Source organism: Clarias gariepinus, chromosome 4 (genome assembly GCF_024256425.1).
Source record: "Clarias gariepinus isolate MV-2021 ecotype Netherlands chromosome 4, CGAR_prim_01v2, whole genome shotgun sequence".
NCBI classification, from domain to species: domain Eukaryota; kingdom Metazoa; phylum Chordata; class Actinopteri; order Siluriformes; family Clariidae; genus Clarias; species Clarias gariepinus.
Window position 1 is genome coordinate 4,589,557 of NC_071103.1, and position 17,671 is coordinate 4,607,227.

At 41.8% G+C, this 17,671-nt stretch overlaps 1 protein-coding gene across 4 annotated transcripts in view; it reads right to left on the reverse strand.

The window, feature by feature from the left end:
- Positions 1–17,671, reverse strand: part of kcnc3b (potassium voltage-gated channel, Shaw-related subfamily, member 3b) — a 61,092-nt gene that overhangs the window by 17,310 nt on the left and 26,111 nt on the right. For all 4 annotated transcript variants that reach the window (XM_053495281.1, XM_053495279.1, XM_053495278.1 and 1 more), the window contains exons 3-4: positions 5,077–6,058; positions 1,692–1,880 (exon numbers count right to left, since the gene is read on the reverse strand). In XM_053495281.1, coding sequence (XP_053351256.1) covers positions 1,692–1,880; positions 5,077–6,058 — 1,171 coding nt within the window. The remainder of the gene's footprint in view (positions 1–1,691; positions 1,881–5,076; positions 6,059–17,671) is intronic.

Genomic DNA, 17,671 nt, shown 5'->3' on the forward strand with positions numbered 1-17,671 from the left:
GTCCCTGCTTTGTTTATGATTGGTTCCTGTTTGTTTACAATAGGTCCCCACTTATGTCCTGTTTTGTTTTGGATAGTGCCGTCCTTATTTATGATAGGTCTCTGCTTTGTTTATAATTAGTACATGCTTTATTTTCAATATGTCCCTGCTTTGTTTACAATAGGTCCCTGCTTTGTTTACAATAGGGCCCTGCTTTGTTTACAATAGGTCCCTGCTTTGTTTACAATAGGGCCCTGCTTTGTTTACAATAGATCCCCGCTTTGTTTACAATAGGGCCCTGCTTTGTAAACAGCAAAGGTTTTTATAACAGATGTGTCAGAGATTCAAGTTGAGTGTGTAGTGTGTGTGTGTGTGTGTGTTTGTGAGAAAGAAAGACAGAGAGTAGGATTGGGCAGTTGTGTCTTCATGTATATCAGGTATATGTATCATATTATCCAGACTGTAAGGGACATCATGAAATTACATAAAACTGACCAAGAATAATGAAACTCTCCACTGTCAGCACGACTAAAAGAGGAACACGAGGCTTGTGCAACAAGTTTTGATAATTTCTCAAACAACAACACTGGTAATGCATAATCACAGGCATCATTTAAAAACAATATTAACCAACTGTCCGTTCTGGTCCACTAATCTGATTGGACAAGCAATGTTCCAAGAGCGCTTCTATTTAGTAGAATTCCACTGGGACATTTCACTGTTTGTGTAACACCATGATAGTCCAATTCTTTCAACACCCTTGCTGAACCTGTTACTACAGTAGAGTTTGTGACATCATCAGCAGACATGGTGAAGCATGGACTTTTCATTAATGGAACTTGAAAAACAAAAGCTAGTCACATGAAGACAAAATAGATATAAGGGAAGCAAACTTCTCTGAAACTTCTTCTTCTTTGGTTTCCTTTAAACCTTCATCTAGGTTAAAAAGTATTCGCTAGCCAAGGGTTAAAACAGATTGCAACTAGTTAATTCAGCCTGTGTTAAGGCTTTATCTTTGTATATATCATCATGTAGCACATTGTAAAATCTGAGAGCTATACCACAACTCAATACTTGACTTTTTCCACTCGTAAGTATTTCTACAGGTGTTTAGCATCAGTGTAAATTGCCTGATATTAAACATAGCTGCACACCAATGACTAAAGTCAATAAAGAGTACTTTTTTTTTGCTTACGGAAAATCGTTGTCTGCTAGGCAAACACAAACTAAGTCAAATAGCAGTGCCAGTCCCAAGCCTGGTTAGAGAAATGGAAGAGTTGCGTCAGGAAGGGCATCCGGTGTAAAAAAAAAAACAACAACAAAAAAACCTGTGTCGGATCGGAGGGTCCGCTGTGGTGACCCCTTGACGTGAGCAGCTGTAACAAAGTTTTTTAGCCTGGCCATGAAATCTGCTTGCCCAAAGGGTTATTAATTTGTCCTACGGATAACAGATATTTCTAAGCACACTTTTTGTTTCACACATGACCTTAGTGGTGTTTGCAATGCTTTGATATGATTTTAGATATCAGGACCTCATTACTAAGCTGGAATTAAACTCTGGGGCGACTTATAGTCCAGGAAATACGGTAGGTGTTCGACTGGTTTAGAATGTATGTTTTCAGTTATTCATGAAGTAAATTAAACCCTGTGTTTAGCTTTACACATGAGTAAAAGAAAGTGTGTGAGGGTTTTATGTGTGTGTACTTGCGTACCTTTCCGGACGTTTGATTCTGCGGCCCTGAAGTCACGCGTGTTGAGCAGGAAGCAGGCTCGGTCCTGCTGGTAGCGCTCGCGTGTTCGACCCACCGGACTGCGCTCATCTGGACTCAGCACCTGGTCTATGGTGGGACAGTCCTCGTTAGCCAGCGCCGCGCTCGCCGCGTCACCGTTCTGCTTCGAGTCTGACCGAGAGAAAGACAGGAGGAGAGAGAGAGAGTGGGGGGGGACAAGAGTGGAAGCAAAAGAAAGAAAGAGGAATGAAAGTGAACAAAAAGCGAGAGAAAGAAAGGTAAATAGAATTAGAATTGGGAAGGTAGGAGGAGGAGAAGAGAGAAAATGAAAGAAACAGAAAAAGAATGATGAGGAAAGAGAAAAAGAATTGGAGAAAGAAGGAGTATGAGAAAGAAAAAGGAAAATTATAGACAAAGAAAAAAGACAGGAGGTTATGCGACAGAAGAACCAAAAAAGGGAAAGAGAAACAAGATGAAAAGATAGTAAAAAAGGAGAAAGAGAATGTGGAAGAGATAGGAAGAGGAAGAGAGAGAGAGAGAGAGAGAGATTAGAGAATTATCAGAATGAGGTAGAGAAAGAAAAGAGAAAGCGGAAAAAGACGACATGATTGAGCAAAAGAGAAAGAGAGTAAAGGAAGGATGCAGAAAAGAAAAATGTAAGGCAAGAATGCAGCGATGGAGGAGGAGAGAAAAGGTAGAGAAAGAAGACAAGAGAGGAAGAAAGAGAAATAAACATACTGCAGCAGCAGGAAAAAAAACAAAAGAAGGAAAAAATAATGTCACTTATTTCACAACACACACACACACACACACACACCATAACAATTTACACAGTATCTATAACGACTTGTTTGTTTTTTTTAGATCATATCTGCAGTCAGGGTCCTTATTCAAAGGGGCGGAGCTACAATGAATATATTAGCAGGAGGTGTGGCCAGGCTGCTATGACATCCAATCAAGTCATCACTTCATAGCAGCAGGAATAAACAGCTGGCTGTTGTGTGTGAGCCCCTGAGAAACCATTTATATCAGCGACTTCCTGTAATGCTAGAACATGGCGAGTCTGCGATTTAATTACAGAGTTCATTGTGTCTGTTCATTTTATTTTACATTTTAATGAACTCATGAAAGCAAATGCTCATGTCAGAGTCGTCTCAAGCAGCTATTTTTCTTACAGGTTTTAAAGATTACAAACTAATAAAATGATCTAATAAACATTAAAATGCTGTGTGACCTGTGTTGTTGGTCGTTTAAACGTCCACTCATTACCCTTTGCACGTTGCAAAAGACCACCACTTGCATCAACACTACTTGCACATCACAGGAACTCGGCTAGGAGTTACTGCCACATCTCCCGAACAGTCCTGACATCACTCCAAACCATTTCCACATGTTTGGATCATTAAAGGAGTTCCTGGGAGGCCAGCGTTTCAGGCAGTCCGACCATGGCTCCGGAATGCTGAAAACGTTCTACCCTGATGGTATCCAAGCACTAGTGAGACGCGGGGATAAGTGCATTAGTGTAGCCGGGGATTATCCAGAGAAATAAAGGAGCTTTTGCTCTTGCAAATGTGTTCTGTTATTCTCAAAAGTCCGGGTTTGACTTGAACACCACTTGTACAAGATAATACAACAAGCTGGATCATGTGCTAATTTATAAGATGCTGAATAATGAAAGTAGTTCATAAATGTGTCATGAACTTTACTTAAGCAGCACTGTGATAACAATATACAGACTAGATTCCTGATAGATTAGTTTAGGTTCCTTCCATGCTTACCTATATTCATGCTCCTAAATTACATGAATGTATTAATCTTTGTTTTTTTAATCATCTTAATTTAGATACATTTTACGTTTGACAAAGAAAGAAAAAATTGTGTATTTGCTTAACTTCATTCTGCATTTCTATACCTTTATATCCTCGACACTACTGTAACCCCTCCCTTAACCTGTGAAGTGATTTTAAGCATTTGAATAAATAAAGCACTGCCCTAAACTAAGAAGGTGAAGGTACGCAACCCGACTGAATATTTTTCCCCCCCCAATTTTTGCCAGATTTTCTCCCCTAATTTTGTCGTGTCCTATTCCTCCCAGTCACTAGGGGGCTCCCACATAAAGCTCATACCGCCACTCAGTAGGGAGGGCCGTAGACCGCCCACGTGTTTCCACGTGTTTCCTCCGACCCATGTGGCACCGTTGGGGGCGGCGGGGGTAACACACTCAGAGGAACAGCACTATCCGCTCCTTCCGCGAGCTCACAGACCTTGATTGGCTTAAAGAGCCGTCATTAATGTGGGAGCGTGAAGTACCTCTCATCCCTCCCCCCTGAGAGAGCTCGGCCAATCAGCTCTCTCTATGCCTCCGGCTGTGAGAGGCAACAGCATCACCCGGGGATCAAACCAGCGAGTGCGAGTGCTTTACCACTGCGCCACTCGGAGGCCTGACTGAATATTTTCCTGTTTCCATAATCAATTTAAAAGTTGAATTAAGTTGTAACATCATTTATTAAAGAAAAAAAAGAGGTTTAAAACTTTGAGGTAAATAATTGTAAATTAAATTACGGGGAACTTAAAATGGCTGACCATTAAGAATGATTTATTACCGAGCCACAGACAGCACCTGGTTTTAACACTGCCATGTTTATGTAAGACTCTGAAATGCCTATGAGCTAAAAGCCTCCTGGGATTTTCAGTTGTGGTGCTGTGTACCAAAAAAAAAAAAAAAAAAAAAGAATAAATGTGTGTGTGTGTGTGTGTGTGTGTGTGTGTGTGTGCCCGGCAGATGGAATGCTTTGGGCTCATATGGACTCACTAGTTGATTGTTAATATGAAATAATTTATAATGAAGGCAAAAAAAAGAGAAAACACTGAAGTGTGCTTTAAGTGCGCTTAAATAGTCTGCATTGTTTTCCCCAGTGTCTGTTGGTTACCATGAAAAACTAACGATTCAGCAGTTTAAAATGGCAGAATTGAATTACAAACTCCTCTACTCTTATGCACTAATGAACAAGCTTCTGGGGTATCATTAAAGCAACAATTGTACACTGTCCCTTTATTCTCTATTTAGTTTTTCAGTCACGGCATGTCTGGAGCAACAAACCAGTGTAATATAGTTAACAATCACATAGGATCAAACCTCTCTCGGATCTTAAACAGACTTGTTGTGATCTTAAACACACTGGTATCTATTGAAAAAAAAAAAAACACGGGGTGAGGTTTAAGGTTGGCACATCGCAAGTCCTGATGAAGCTGAACCCTTCCATCCTCAGAACACAGACTTTTGCAAAAGGCGTGGCCTAAAGTTAATTTCCAAAGTAAATTTCCTAAAAAAAAAAAAAAAGATCAAATTAAAAAGATTATTCCTTACCTCTGTTTATTTCTATGATCTCCTCCTGAGCTAGAGGACAGTCTGCAGTGAGGCCGCCGGATCCCATGACCCCTCCCAGAACGTTACCCAGGATCCTCTGAGGCGAGGCGGTGGCCATGGCCAGGGCATCAGGCTTGCAGTAGTTGGGCGAGCCAGGCTGTGGAGCTCGTGGGATGTGTTTATTCTTCTTCTTGGGCAGCTTCTGCTTGGCCATAGCCAGGGAGTAGTACATGCCGAAGTTGTTGACGATGACGGGAACAGGCATAGCGATGGTGAGCACGCCAGCCAGGGCACACAGAGCACCAACCAACATGCCCGACCACGTCTCAGGATACATATCACCATACCCCAGTGTCGTCATGGTGACCACGGCCCACCAGAAACCGATGGGGATGTTCTTGAAACTTGTGTGGCTACTGGCCGTGGGGTCATCAGGGCTGGCGCCGATACGCTCGGCATAGTAGATCATGGTGGCGAATATGAGCACTCCGAGAGCGAGGAAGATGATGAGCAGGAGAAACTCATTGGTGCTGGCGCGAAGCGTATGGCCTAGGACACGGAGTCCGACGAAATGCCGCGTTAGCTTGAAGATCCTCAGGATACGGACAAATCGGACCACGCGAAGAAAGCCCAGCACGTCCTTGGCCGCCTTGGATGAGAGGCCGCTCAGACCAACCTCCAGGTAGAACGGCAAGATGGCCACAAAGTCAATGATGTTTAGAAGACTCTTGAAGAACTCGGCCTTGTCCGGGCAAAATACGACACGTGTAAACACTTCAAAGGTGAACCATATGACGCACACGCCCTCTACGTACGTCAGCCAACTGTCCGTTACCACTTCGGTGAAGACCTCTTCACGAGTCACATTACCCACCGTCACGTTCTCAGTCCGGTTGTAGATGGTGTTGAACGCCTCGTGCGTCTCCATGCAGAACGTTGAGATGGAGATGAGGATGAAGAGCAGCGAGCCGAATGCCACGTACTTCAGAGAAGAAGAAAAGACAGAAGAAAGAAGGCAGTGTCACCTTAAGGGTTGCGAAATAAATCATGCCTATCTTGATTTCAGCCTCATTTTGTATACTGTATATTTAACGTTATACCGTGTAGCACTGTGTTTTAAATTCTCATTTTTGATTGGTCAGTAAATGAAATTTTCAACACCCGCAGCTCTAACAGTTATTCCAGATGCAGTTATTATTGCATCAATTCTTATACGGTATTGTTTCAATAGTAACATCCTACACAAGCACTTTACATAACCCAAATGAAGAGGGCCTTTTTGAAAGGAGTCTCCAGTGTCACTCAGAGGTAAAGTTATAGCATTGGAAAAGTACAAACTTGTGTTTATTGTATGACCAAATTACTAATACACAACTCATATGCTTATGTGATACACCCAAGAGTCTCGCTAGAATCGCGGAATCAAATTTCAGGACAGCCTCTTGTTCGATTTTCGGACTTGGTGGATTGGATGACTGAAATTAAAAGTGCTGGTGGTATGAGGTTGTTTATTTCCAGAAAGCATTAAAGGCTAGTAATCAATCAAAGCAAATCACTCCATGTGCCTTTGTCTGGCATTCATCAGTAAAGCTTTTCATTCTAATGCAGGATCTAAACGCTTCCTGTTTATTTATTTATTTATTTTTTTTTTACCCCATCATGTTCCTTAACTTGAAGTAAGAGCTTTACCTTGTTATTTTGACACTGGAGACTCCTTCCAAACAAAGATGTCTCATCACAGAGAAAGTCACCTTATTAGCTATTATTACCGGTAGTTACTACGGAGTTGATTCATTTATTAGAATAATGCAATAGTGCATAGATATAAATCTCCTTGGAAAATTAATTAACAACTTCTAACCAATCAGAATACCAATTTAAAATAATATTTATTTTTTATTTTTGGCCTAAGTGTGTAAACTGGGTCTTCCTTAGTAGAGCATCAGAGCAAATGCTGCTCTAGATTTCTAAATTCAAGTATACATACTGTAAACACACACCTACCGTACCTGTACAGGTATTACCTTGTATTGTCTTAACATTTTAATTCATAAAGGCTTTTAATTATTTTTTTATTCTTTATTAATTAACTAGATTCACCAAACACACAGGTTTTACTCGAAATGTAAGAGAAACACCTGACAGTTTGAAGGAGTTCCTGGGAGACCTTCCAGACCAGACCCTTCTTACACAATTACACGTGACACAGTCATGTTGATCGTGAGCAGAAAGGGTGACCGGGCACTCACTAAGGATTAACAAATGTACATTTCTTTTACGCACTCTTTATTTGGCCCATGCGCTTCAGACGTCCGAGATCCTGTTAACAGTACAATTCAAAATATCAGAGTTATGGCTCTCATTTCAAACCACGTATTCTGATTTGCGTACATCCTTTAATCTTCGTAAGATGAACATGAATCATCACGTCTCGACTCTAAATACAGAGACAATAAGAGCAACGACGGGAAGACAGGAAAGTGATCGCGGCTACTGATGCATTCGTTTCTTACATGTTCATGTGCACGCCAAGAGAGAGCGGGATAGTTTCACTCACTAAGCACTAACAGATAAATAATAAACCAGACGGAGAGAAAAAAAGGGAGAGAAAGAGGATGTGGTTGAGGCAGAGAGAGTGGGGAGAGTGCTGGATACAAAGAAGGGAAAAGGGAAAAAACCCTGCATCTAGACACACACGCACATCTATAAAGACCCAAATTTAGACACACACACACACACACACACACATTCTGAACCACTCATGTGAATAAGACGCACAAGTCAAGCAGCTGAGAGCTTTTTTTCTTTCCTATTAAGACTTGCTTGGTTTCTTACCTGCCATTCCCTCTCCTACGATCTCACACAACCCTTCCATCTCTTCTTTTCCTTCTTGAGTAAGCAAGTGATGCTACCTTAAAGCATTTATTATTTAAATTTTACACCACAAGGATGCTAAATTCTGACTGCTCTAACAGTCAGGTTATAACAGGAAATTATTATTAATAATAATCATAATAATAATAATAATAAAAACATTTGCTATCGGAAAAGAACCAACTTCAGGATCGTGGGAGTAACTAGGCATAAAGGTATACAGTTTCCGTCATGTGGCTCTCGCTCCCTGTCTCGTCCCCTCCATGTCTCTCCATCTTCAGCCTGACCTACTTACAATCTGCTGCGACTGAGATCCCCCTTTTCCCCTCTCGCATCTACTTCTCTTCTTTTCTAATCGCCCTCTTCCTCACTCTCTCTGAAATGGCTCCATAACATCAGCTAAAGCCAGGGTACCAGAGAGCTAGCATGCTTAAAGTGTGTTTGTCGAGTGAGCGAGTGAGTCATACACACATTGTTGTAACGTTAAGCCTTTCAGACAGAAGCCCCTCTCGGTTTACGCGTGCACGGCCGTCAAGGTTTGGCACTGCGATTTTACTTAGCCGCTAATTCGCATTAAACTGGAAGCATGTGTGTGTGAGATTAGACTGGAAGTGAGGAGCGATATCGATTGGGATATGGAGCCATTCTTAAATTGACTTTATCTGAGCCTTTCAGAAGTTCTTCGCCTTCCACGCCGAAGAAACAGAATCTGCTCGTTCTAATGCGCTATATCCGGCGCGCCGATACCGCAACGCCTGCCTCGTTACTTTAAAAATATAAGTACATGACATCACGTCTCCATTTTTTTCTAAGCCTAGATGGTTTTTAAAGCCAAGATCATTACTTCGCTACCGCCTGAGGTAACACATGCTTTACGTGATACAAATGTTCGCAGCAGAAATAGTGCGATGTAAGAAGCGCTATTTCATTACATTATAATCCACTTAGCTATAATGCATCTTGACGTCCATCTGCCTAAAAAAAAAAATGAGAGAAAGAAAAATGCTTGATGGCATTTACTCATAAGTCTAACAGTTTGCCTGGAAGTTGATTTTCCCTGAAAACATCAACATTTCTTGAAATCAATGGACGAACCCAAGATGAAGACAAAGGAACATAGAGACATGAAGGAAAAATGAGACATGCAGGCCAAATCAAGCAACGATTACATCAGCGAGTGTTTGATGGAAAGGGAAGCGTTTCCGACAATGGGAGGAGTAGAGTTACAAAGCATCCGCTGGATTCACGTCAGAGATCACAAGCTGCCTGAATTCTAGGAAATGGCATTAGAGCTGACTTTAGAACTTTTTTTTTAATCTACATTATAATTTTTTTTCTTTTTCTTTTAATTATTGCTGCCTGGCATCAAATAGCAGAAGCTCATTTGAGTTAGCACTGTAGCCTCGCACCTCCAGGGTTGAGTGGTTGATCCCTGTCTTGGGTGTGTCTGCATGGAGTTTGCATGTTCTTCCCGTGCTTGATGGGTTTCCTCTGGGTACATGCAGGGTACGATAATTGGCATTTCCAAATTGAACATAGTGTGTGTGTGCTCAGGCTTGTGTGCCCTGTGATGGACTAGTACCCCAAACAGGTTGTATTCTGCCTCATGATCGAGTCCCCGGGGATAGGCTCCAGGCCTCCCGTGACCCTGTACAGAATACACACTATAGAAAATAAGTGATAAAGATTGGATAACTTATAAGCTTCACCATGAATGTTTGGTTGTAAAAACATTGTGGCAATGTTAATTTGGCAATGTTACGAATGTTGGACCACCATTTGTAATGAAGTTGTTCACTCAACGTTGTCCCAATGTCATGTAGGCAATGTTGGTCCAATGTTATGTATCAAAGTGATTCTAAAAACAATACAACATTGCAATAAACAACATTTACTACGTTTTTGTGTGGTTACTTTATTATACAAACCACCCAAAAGCTTCTTAAACTACTTATGTGAAAAATGTTGCCCTCAATCCAAAATATGTGGCATGTATGTTTCACTGCTGGACCAGTTTAGTTCAGCTGGAATTGACCCAATACCACCTCGTTTTGTTACCCATCAAAGTTTGATTGATAAGCCCTCCCCGCCCCAGATACTAAATACAAAAACCTTTCAGGAACCCAAGGACTTTCAGCATACTAGTCCATCAGAACTACCAGGGATCATATAGATACTTAGACCACAGTTCCTGTAAACTTTTAGGGTGTTTTACAAATACTTGCACCCATTCTTGACAAATTTTGGGGGGTCAGGGCTCATAATCACAGATTTGCATTCACATGGAATAATTCTGACCAGTGGACTGCTTGTCCAAATCCCAACATCACATTTGTGCAAAGTGGTAGATGCTAGGTGCTGTTTGCCTCTAACCATCCCTTTTAGTATGTATGACCTGTCATCATTCTCGGGGATCACGAGGTTGTTGTTGTTGGTCTTTCGGCTGCTCCCGGCAAGGGGTTGACCACAGCGGAATATCCAGTCCGCACTACAACTTGGCACAGGTTTTACGCCAGATGCCCTTCCCGACGCAACCCTCCCATTTCATCCGGGCTTGGGACCGGAACTGCATCCAGTGGCTGGGGTTTGGGCACTCGCTGGGAATGGAACCCGGGCCATATTATATCGAAACAAATTCTGTTTAGCCTGTCGATGTGATCTAGGTAAATAACCAATAAAAGGTTAAATTAATATGACATTAATACATTCCATGCCCTCCACTGGTCATAACAATCTTTTTATTGGCACTCCAAAAGTGGTAGGAAGTAACATGGCAAATTGAAGCAATCACATTTGGAGCGCACACCTGTTTCGGGATGCCTACCAATTTAACAGCACCTGATACCATTTCTCTAGAAGGAATTATTCCATGTGAATGTTGTTTACGAGGCTTCTTGACTTGTAAACAGCATTCAAATAAATCAAATGCCCCATAATCCAGAAAAAAAACAACCTTCTGCTCTAAAGGAGATACATTCCTGTAGACCAAGAATGACATATTGGCAAAATTAGTGAAGAGCCACAAAAGGGCTCCCTTACTTGGGGTCTATTATCAAAACCTGTTAGCGTTTTGTTTAGTTGGACCACCTACATGTTGGGTGAAACCTTGGTGTAGCAAGAAATGGTGGCTTGAAGTCAACGTTGAGGTTGTAAACTTCCTTTCATTCTAATTTCTGTTCAGCACGGCTAGTGAAGAGCAAAAGATTATTCAATAAACATAGTGAATAATTGAATAAAGACACCCAGGCTGGGTTCCGCAGGCGCAAGGTTTCGAGGCTTTTAACTTGAGTTGCTTTCTGGCTCCGGTCCATCGCTCAGAGACTTGAGGAAGCCAATCGATTTTGCACTGCCCTCTTCCTGTCATGGTTACAGCTGAAATTAAAATGGTGTAACTGTATGGCCCGGTGTCACCTGATACTGTAGCTCAATTTTTATTTGTTTTGTTTTTTTACAGTCCATCCACGCTCCCAACCATACATCCATTTTTAATGCCATTAAACGCCGGGTGAAGACCACAATGCTGACAAATTTGTATTTTATATATAATTATATTGTTAAAAAGTTGTATATTTGTATTATATGTTTTTCATATCCAAAGAGAGTGAAAGCCACAAAGTAAACCAGGTCAGAAGCAAGACAAGGCTTGACAAGGCTTGGCGAGAAACGCTGGGGGCGGAGAGGAAGGTGCTACGATGCCAGAGCACCCACCATGCACCACATGTGCCGGTTGGCATTAGTAGTTCACCGCCATGGATGAAACATTTTGCTGAGTCATGGAATACACATCTCTTCGCTGCTCTAGAGGACCAGTGGAGTGTGAACAGAGACCTGCAGCAAGATCTGTTTGCTTTCAACAATGACTTGCACTGAATGTTAGAACTGTAAATAGCAAAAGTCTGAACAATCAGAGTGCAGAAATTGGTTATGGATTATACAGCAGAGCTTATTACACGTGTCTGTATACAGATTTCATATCATTTATACATTAGCTGTGAAGATAGATAGATAGATAGATAGATAGATAGATAATTTATTGATCTTGAACGAAGTTATAGAGATTTCATTCTACAGTATATGACTTACAGTCAAGTAGAAAAGATAAAAGAAAGGAAGGAAGGCAAATGCAACAAAATAAAAAGATAAAATAAAGAAAATAGAATGGAATGTAGAAAAAAAAGAAGGAAAGATGAGGAAAAAAGAAACGGATGATAGAAAAGAAACTAAGAATATTAGAATGAATGAATAAGAGAAAAAGGAAGATAAGAAAAGTAAAGGGTGGAAACAGGAAAGAGTAATAGGAGAAGAAAGACAAGGAAAGAAAAAAGGGAAAGGGTGAAGATGGAAGAAAAATAAAATGATGTAAATGCAGAAGAAAACAAGGAAGGAGGAAAGAAAGGAATAAAAAAAAGAAAGAGGCGATAATGGAATAAAAAGGGGACGAAAATGGAAAGAAAAGAAGGAGAAATTAAAATGTAAAAGAGAAATGGAATGGAACAGTAAGAGAGGAAAGCAGATGAAAGAAAAAAGGAAAGGTTGAAAAAAATCTAAGAATGAAAGGAAGAAGGTGGTAAGAAAGAAAGAAAAAAGGGGGGAGCAAGAAAGAAGAATGACAAATGACTGAAGAAAGACAGACTGGGAAAAGGGGGGAAGAAAGGAAGGAAAGTAAAAAAAAATGGAAAACAGACAGAAAAATTAGATTGAAGATTGAAAATAAGGAAGGAAGAAAAGAGGAAAGGGGAAAATAGTGGAGGACAGAGAGAAGTATAGAATTTCTGTTGGCTATTTCAATTGCTTAAAGCACAAATAATCAAATAACGAAAGAAAGGAGACGAGTAAACAGTAACTCAAATTTAACTTCAAATAAAAAATTTAAGCCTGCCTCACAAAACCACCTGCACCAGCGACAGGTCATTGATAATTTTCCTAAAGCTGCACCGCCCCGAGTGGTTCATTCCTGCTATTACAGTCAGTGGAGCCACAGGAAGACAATTAAACTTATTGGGATCTATAATAAAGTGTTCTGCAGATACTGTCCTATAAATTATTTATATCAGTGCATGTCTCTGGTGAAGTGGTAGCAAAGAGTGTGTGTGTGTGTGTGTGTGTGCGTGTGTTGTTGTTGTTGTAATTATTGATTATGTAGTTTTAGATCAAGGTCAGTGTTACTTTAAGAGACGAACTCCCCGTCACTCATGTAAATGGATTGATCTCTGTTTGGCAGCGTCTCTCTCTCTCTCTCTCTCTGGCTCAGGAGGCAAGCGTCACTGTTGACATGGAGACGGTGAGGAAGCTGCACTGCAGTATTTAACGCATCCGGACATGCATTTATGCAGAAAACACACACTTGAAGGGCTAGAGGAGATAAATGAGCAGAAAATGACAGATGTGTGGAAGCATCCAGTTACATTGACAATATTAAGGGACGGAAGGAAAAATAGGGAAAGGATGGACAGAAAACAAAGTAGGATGAATAAAATTTAGTCAGAAAATTAAATTAAGTAAAAGAAATTAGAAGAAAAAGAATGTAGAAAAAGAAGAAAGAAAAGAATAAAAAGGAAGTATGGAAAATACAAATAAATTAAAAAAAAAACAAGGAAGACAAAAGAAGAGAAGATAATGAAAAAATCGGAGTAAAGAAAAAAGAAAAATAGGATTAACAATGATATATATATATATATATATATATATATATATATATATATATATATATATATATATACTGTATAAGGATATAGGAAAAAAATTGAAAAAAAAAGAAAAGTGAACCTAAAGGAAGAACTGACAGTAATAAGAAATATAAAGGAAGAAGGAAAGGAGGATAAAAGAAAGGATGTAATGGAGTAAATGAGAAAGGAAACAAAAAAACAGAAAAATGGAATGAAGTACAGCAAGAAAAGAGAAGGAAGAAAATCAAAAAATGAGAGAAAAGGGGAAAGAAATTAAGGAAAGATAGAAAAAATGAAGTAATAAAAAGAAGTAAGAGAGACTTCTGCAGAAACAGGACTAGTGTGTTGGACGAGCTCGTGCTTGTCCCCGCCCTCTCGAGCTCGTCCACATTCTCACCAATCAGCAGCCAGATGAGAAATAATGACGGACAGGTGACGTGGACCAATCACAGAGCGTCCGGAGTTGATTGTGCAACACCTGTGAGGCGGGCAGGAGCGAATCGCCTGATGGAGCACAGGACACTGCGGGAAACTGAAGGACACGAGTGGGACCACGGAGTGAGCGAGTGTGAGCGTGTGGGTGAGAGAGAGTGTGTGTGAGTGTGTGTGTGTGTGTTCAGCTTTTTATTATACCTATTAAAGAGATTAAATGTCCTAGATTATGATAGGACAGTGTCAGGTGTTCCCACAATCACTTCTTTCTTTTCATTTTGTTCTTTTCTGTCCTTCCTTCTTTTATTCCATCCATCCTTCTGTTTTCATACCTTTTTATCCTTTCTGTCCTTCCTTTCGTTCATTCTTTCCTATCACTCGTGTGTGTGTGCGTGTGTGTGTGTGTGTGCGCGTGTGTGTGTTCAGGTCTTTATGGGAACCAAAATGTCCTCGGTATGATCGGACAAGTGTCAGATTGCCTCACACTTGCTTAGTCTTTCTGTCTTTCCTCTTTGTGCATGTGTGTGTGTGTGTGTGTGTGTGTGTGTGTGTGTGTGTGTGTGTGTGTGAGAGAGAGAGAGAGAGAGACTTCTGTTTTGTATTCTCTCCAGATCACTGCAGTGATGCTGTGTGCATTTTGTCCTTGCGCGCACCCCCCTGTACTTTCGTTCTGTCTTTGGCAAACTGAAACACACACACACACACACACACACACACTGCCCAACGACCTGTCAGAATCTCTCTACTTTATCTTTTATTTCCCCCTTCTTTGTCCCTCTGTCACTCAGTCTTTAATCTGAAAGAAAGTCTGAGAAAGTTTTAGGCATGTACACATGCGCGCACACACACACACACACACACACACACACACACACACACACACACACACACACAGTGGTCTCTGACAAAACCCCTTAGGGAACATATAACATGTTGTGTGTGTGTGTGTGTGTATGTGTGTGTTCTGAATGCCGCTGAGCAGAAAGTCAGAGTGATGAATTCAGCATTCATCCTACCTGCATGGACTTCACTGCTGCCAGCCCTAACAAGCAGATGGTCTCACACACACACACAGACACACACACACACACAGACTTTCCTCAAGAGAGCTGATAGACAACATTAATGGTTTTCGTGGTTCAAGATACAGCACACCCAGACACATACCGTGGTTGTGATTTTAATAACTGTGTGTGTGCGTGTGTGTGTCTGTGTGTGTGCGCGCACGCACCCACTTTATGCACAGTGTGTTAACCAAACCGACTCTGACACTGTTCCACCGTTCCACCACGGCAAGTATACGGCTGTCTGAACCTTTAACTGTTAAAGATGAAAGACCCGAGGGAATAAGTGTCTGCCCTCGTTCTGTCCTTTGATTAGAAAGAACACACACACACACACACACACACACACACACACACACACACACACACACACACACTAGCATGTTCTCCTCCGCTTCTACCACTTTAACATGCTAAACATTAAACACTTTTTTTTGACTGATGTTTACCTTACTTTGAATTTTGATTGTTGTCGTGTAAACACACATTTTAGCGTTCTGGATTTCTCTTACACACTATCCCAGAGTCTATCCCAGGAGACTTGGAGCATGAGGCAGGGTACACCATGGACAGGGAGCCAATCAATTGCATGGCACATACATACACACACTCAAGCATGGGGCAGACCCCAAGGTGGAAATCAAACCTGAACCCTGGAGGTGAAAGGTGTCGGTGCTAACAACCAACGTTTTAGTAAAATCAGTTTTAGTGCGAGTGCAGACCACATTTCATCATGGAAGCATACATAGACACACACATGGTCATGAGGCATGGAACTGTAGGGTAAACTTTGGAACGCACAAAAACGTAACAATCTCTGACTTTAACAAAAGATGATAGTAGCAGACCAGGATTTGCGGATACGAGATTGGAAGCAGAAGATGATGTTGCTGTGAGTCAATAAGAAACTGCCCCTGGAGGATCAGAGACGGCTTGACTAGCTCTGCGTTCTTCTAGACTAACGAATAGCTGGGGTAATTTACTCTGTGTATCTGTGTGTTTGTGTGTGGGGGGCTATAGTCGGCATGTAGACTAGAGATGTGAAGACAGTGGCTGAAAAGCGCATCTCAAACTGGAGGCCAAGCCCATGCCAAAGGATGATGAAGCGGTTTCATCAGCCAAGTCCGCGCCTGATGCTGACACAGCGGCCCCCCGGTGACATCCAAAGCCAGGGAAGACTTTAGTGTCCAGCCTGAATCAGACCTTAAGTCTGCCAAGAAGACACTTTACCCTTCGCTGTGTCAGGCATTGGTGCATAACCTGGCACCACTGCGGACATCACATGGTCTCCGTGCCCCACCTCAGGCATCAGATTGTCTCCTTGTGCCATCAGGGACCCTGCTCAACACAGGATGTCTTTCTACCACTGGCAGCTTTACCTACCATTATTGTCTTCACCCTAACCCCATCCACTCTACATCCATTTACTCATCATGAGCTACTTATTGACGTCCCCACCATTATTCCCTTAACCCCAACCCCATCCTACCCCATTCCACTCCATCCCACCCCATTTTACAGTGTGCAATCTGCCAAGCAACAGCTACTGGTCTCCATAGTTGCTTCAAGTTGTTGTTGGTTTATCGGCTGCTCCCGGCAAGGGGTCGCCACAGCGGAATATCCAGTCCGCACAACATCTTGGCACAGGTTTTACGCCGGATGCCCTTCCTGACGCAACCCTCCCATTTTATCCGGGCTTGGGACCAGCACTGCATCCAGTGGCTGGGGGGTTTGGCCACTGGCTGGGAATGGAACCCGGGCCTTCCGCATGGCAGGCGAAACACCTACCACTGAGCCACCAGTGCCCTCCCTTCAAAGTTGCTTCAAGGTGACTGAATATTCCATTCACTCAAGACTGTAAAAGACTCTCTCCAGACAGCTTTCATCAGTAGCCAGATCAGCAACCCAGTAATCCACAGCCTTAACTAATTGAGCCACCACTGCTTCAGAAGATGTGCACAAAGCCATGGTTAAACTGAGAAGCTTGCGTGTTTTGGCAGGACCAACGGAGATTTAAACTTGGATTGCTGGATTCAGAGTCCAGCGTGCTAATCATTACTTCATGGAACCAGCCTAAAGTCCTGTCAGAATTAGGATTTGAACCCACAACCTCAATGTGGAGGTCAGAATCTTTGCTACAGGAAGGTATACACCTTGAATCTGACCCCTCCGAGGAGCACCCAAGGCCAAAATACTTGTATGAAGCATGGTGGTGCTGGCATCAGGTTATTAAACAATCTGCTTGCTATTCTGTTCTAGCACTAGAGATTTTGAATACTTTCGGGATAGACAGGTTACTTACGCACATCCCAAACTCTGAATAGCATAATTAAATCCTTAACAGGTCCTGGTCCCATCTGAGTCCTGTTTTTGGTCTTTCTTACCACCCATTCCATCAACCGTTTTTTTTGTTTTCTTATGATTTACATTTACATTTAGGCATTTGGCAGATGCTCTTATCCAGAGCGACTTACATTTTTTTAAATCTCATTACACATCTGAGCAGTTGAGGGTTAAGGGCCTTGCTCAAGGGCCCAGCAGTGGCAACTTGGTGGTTGT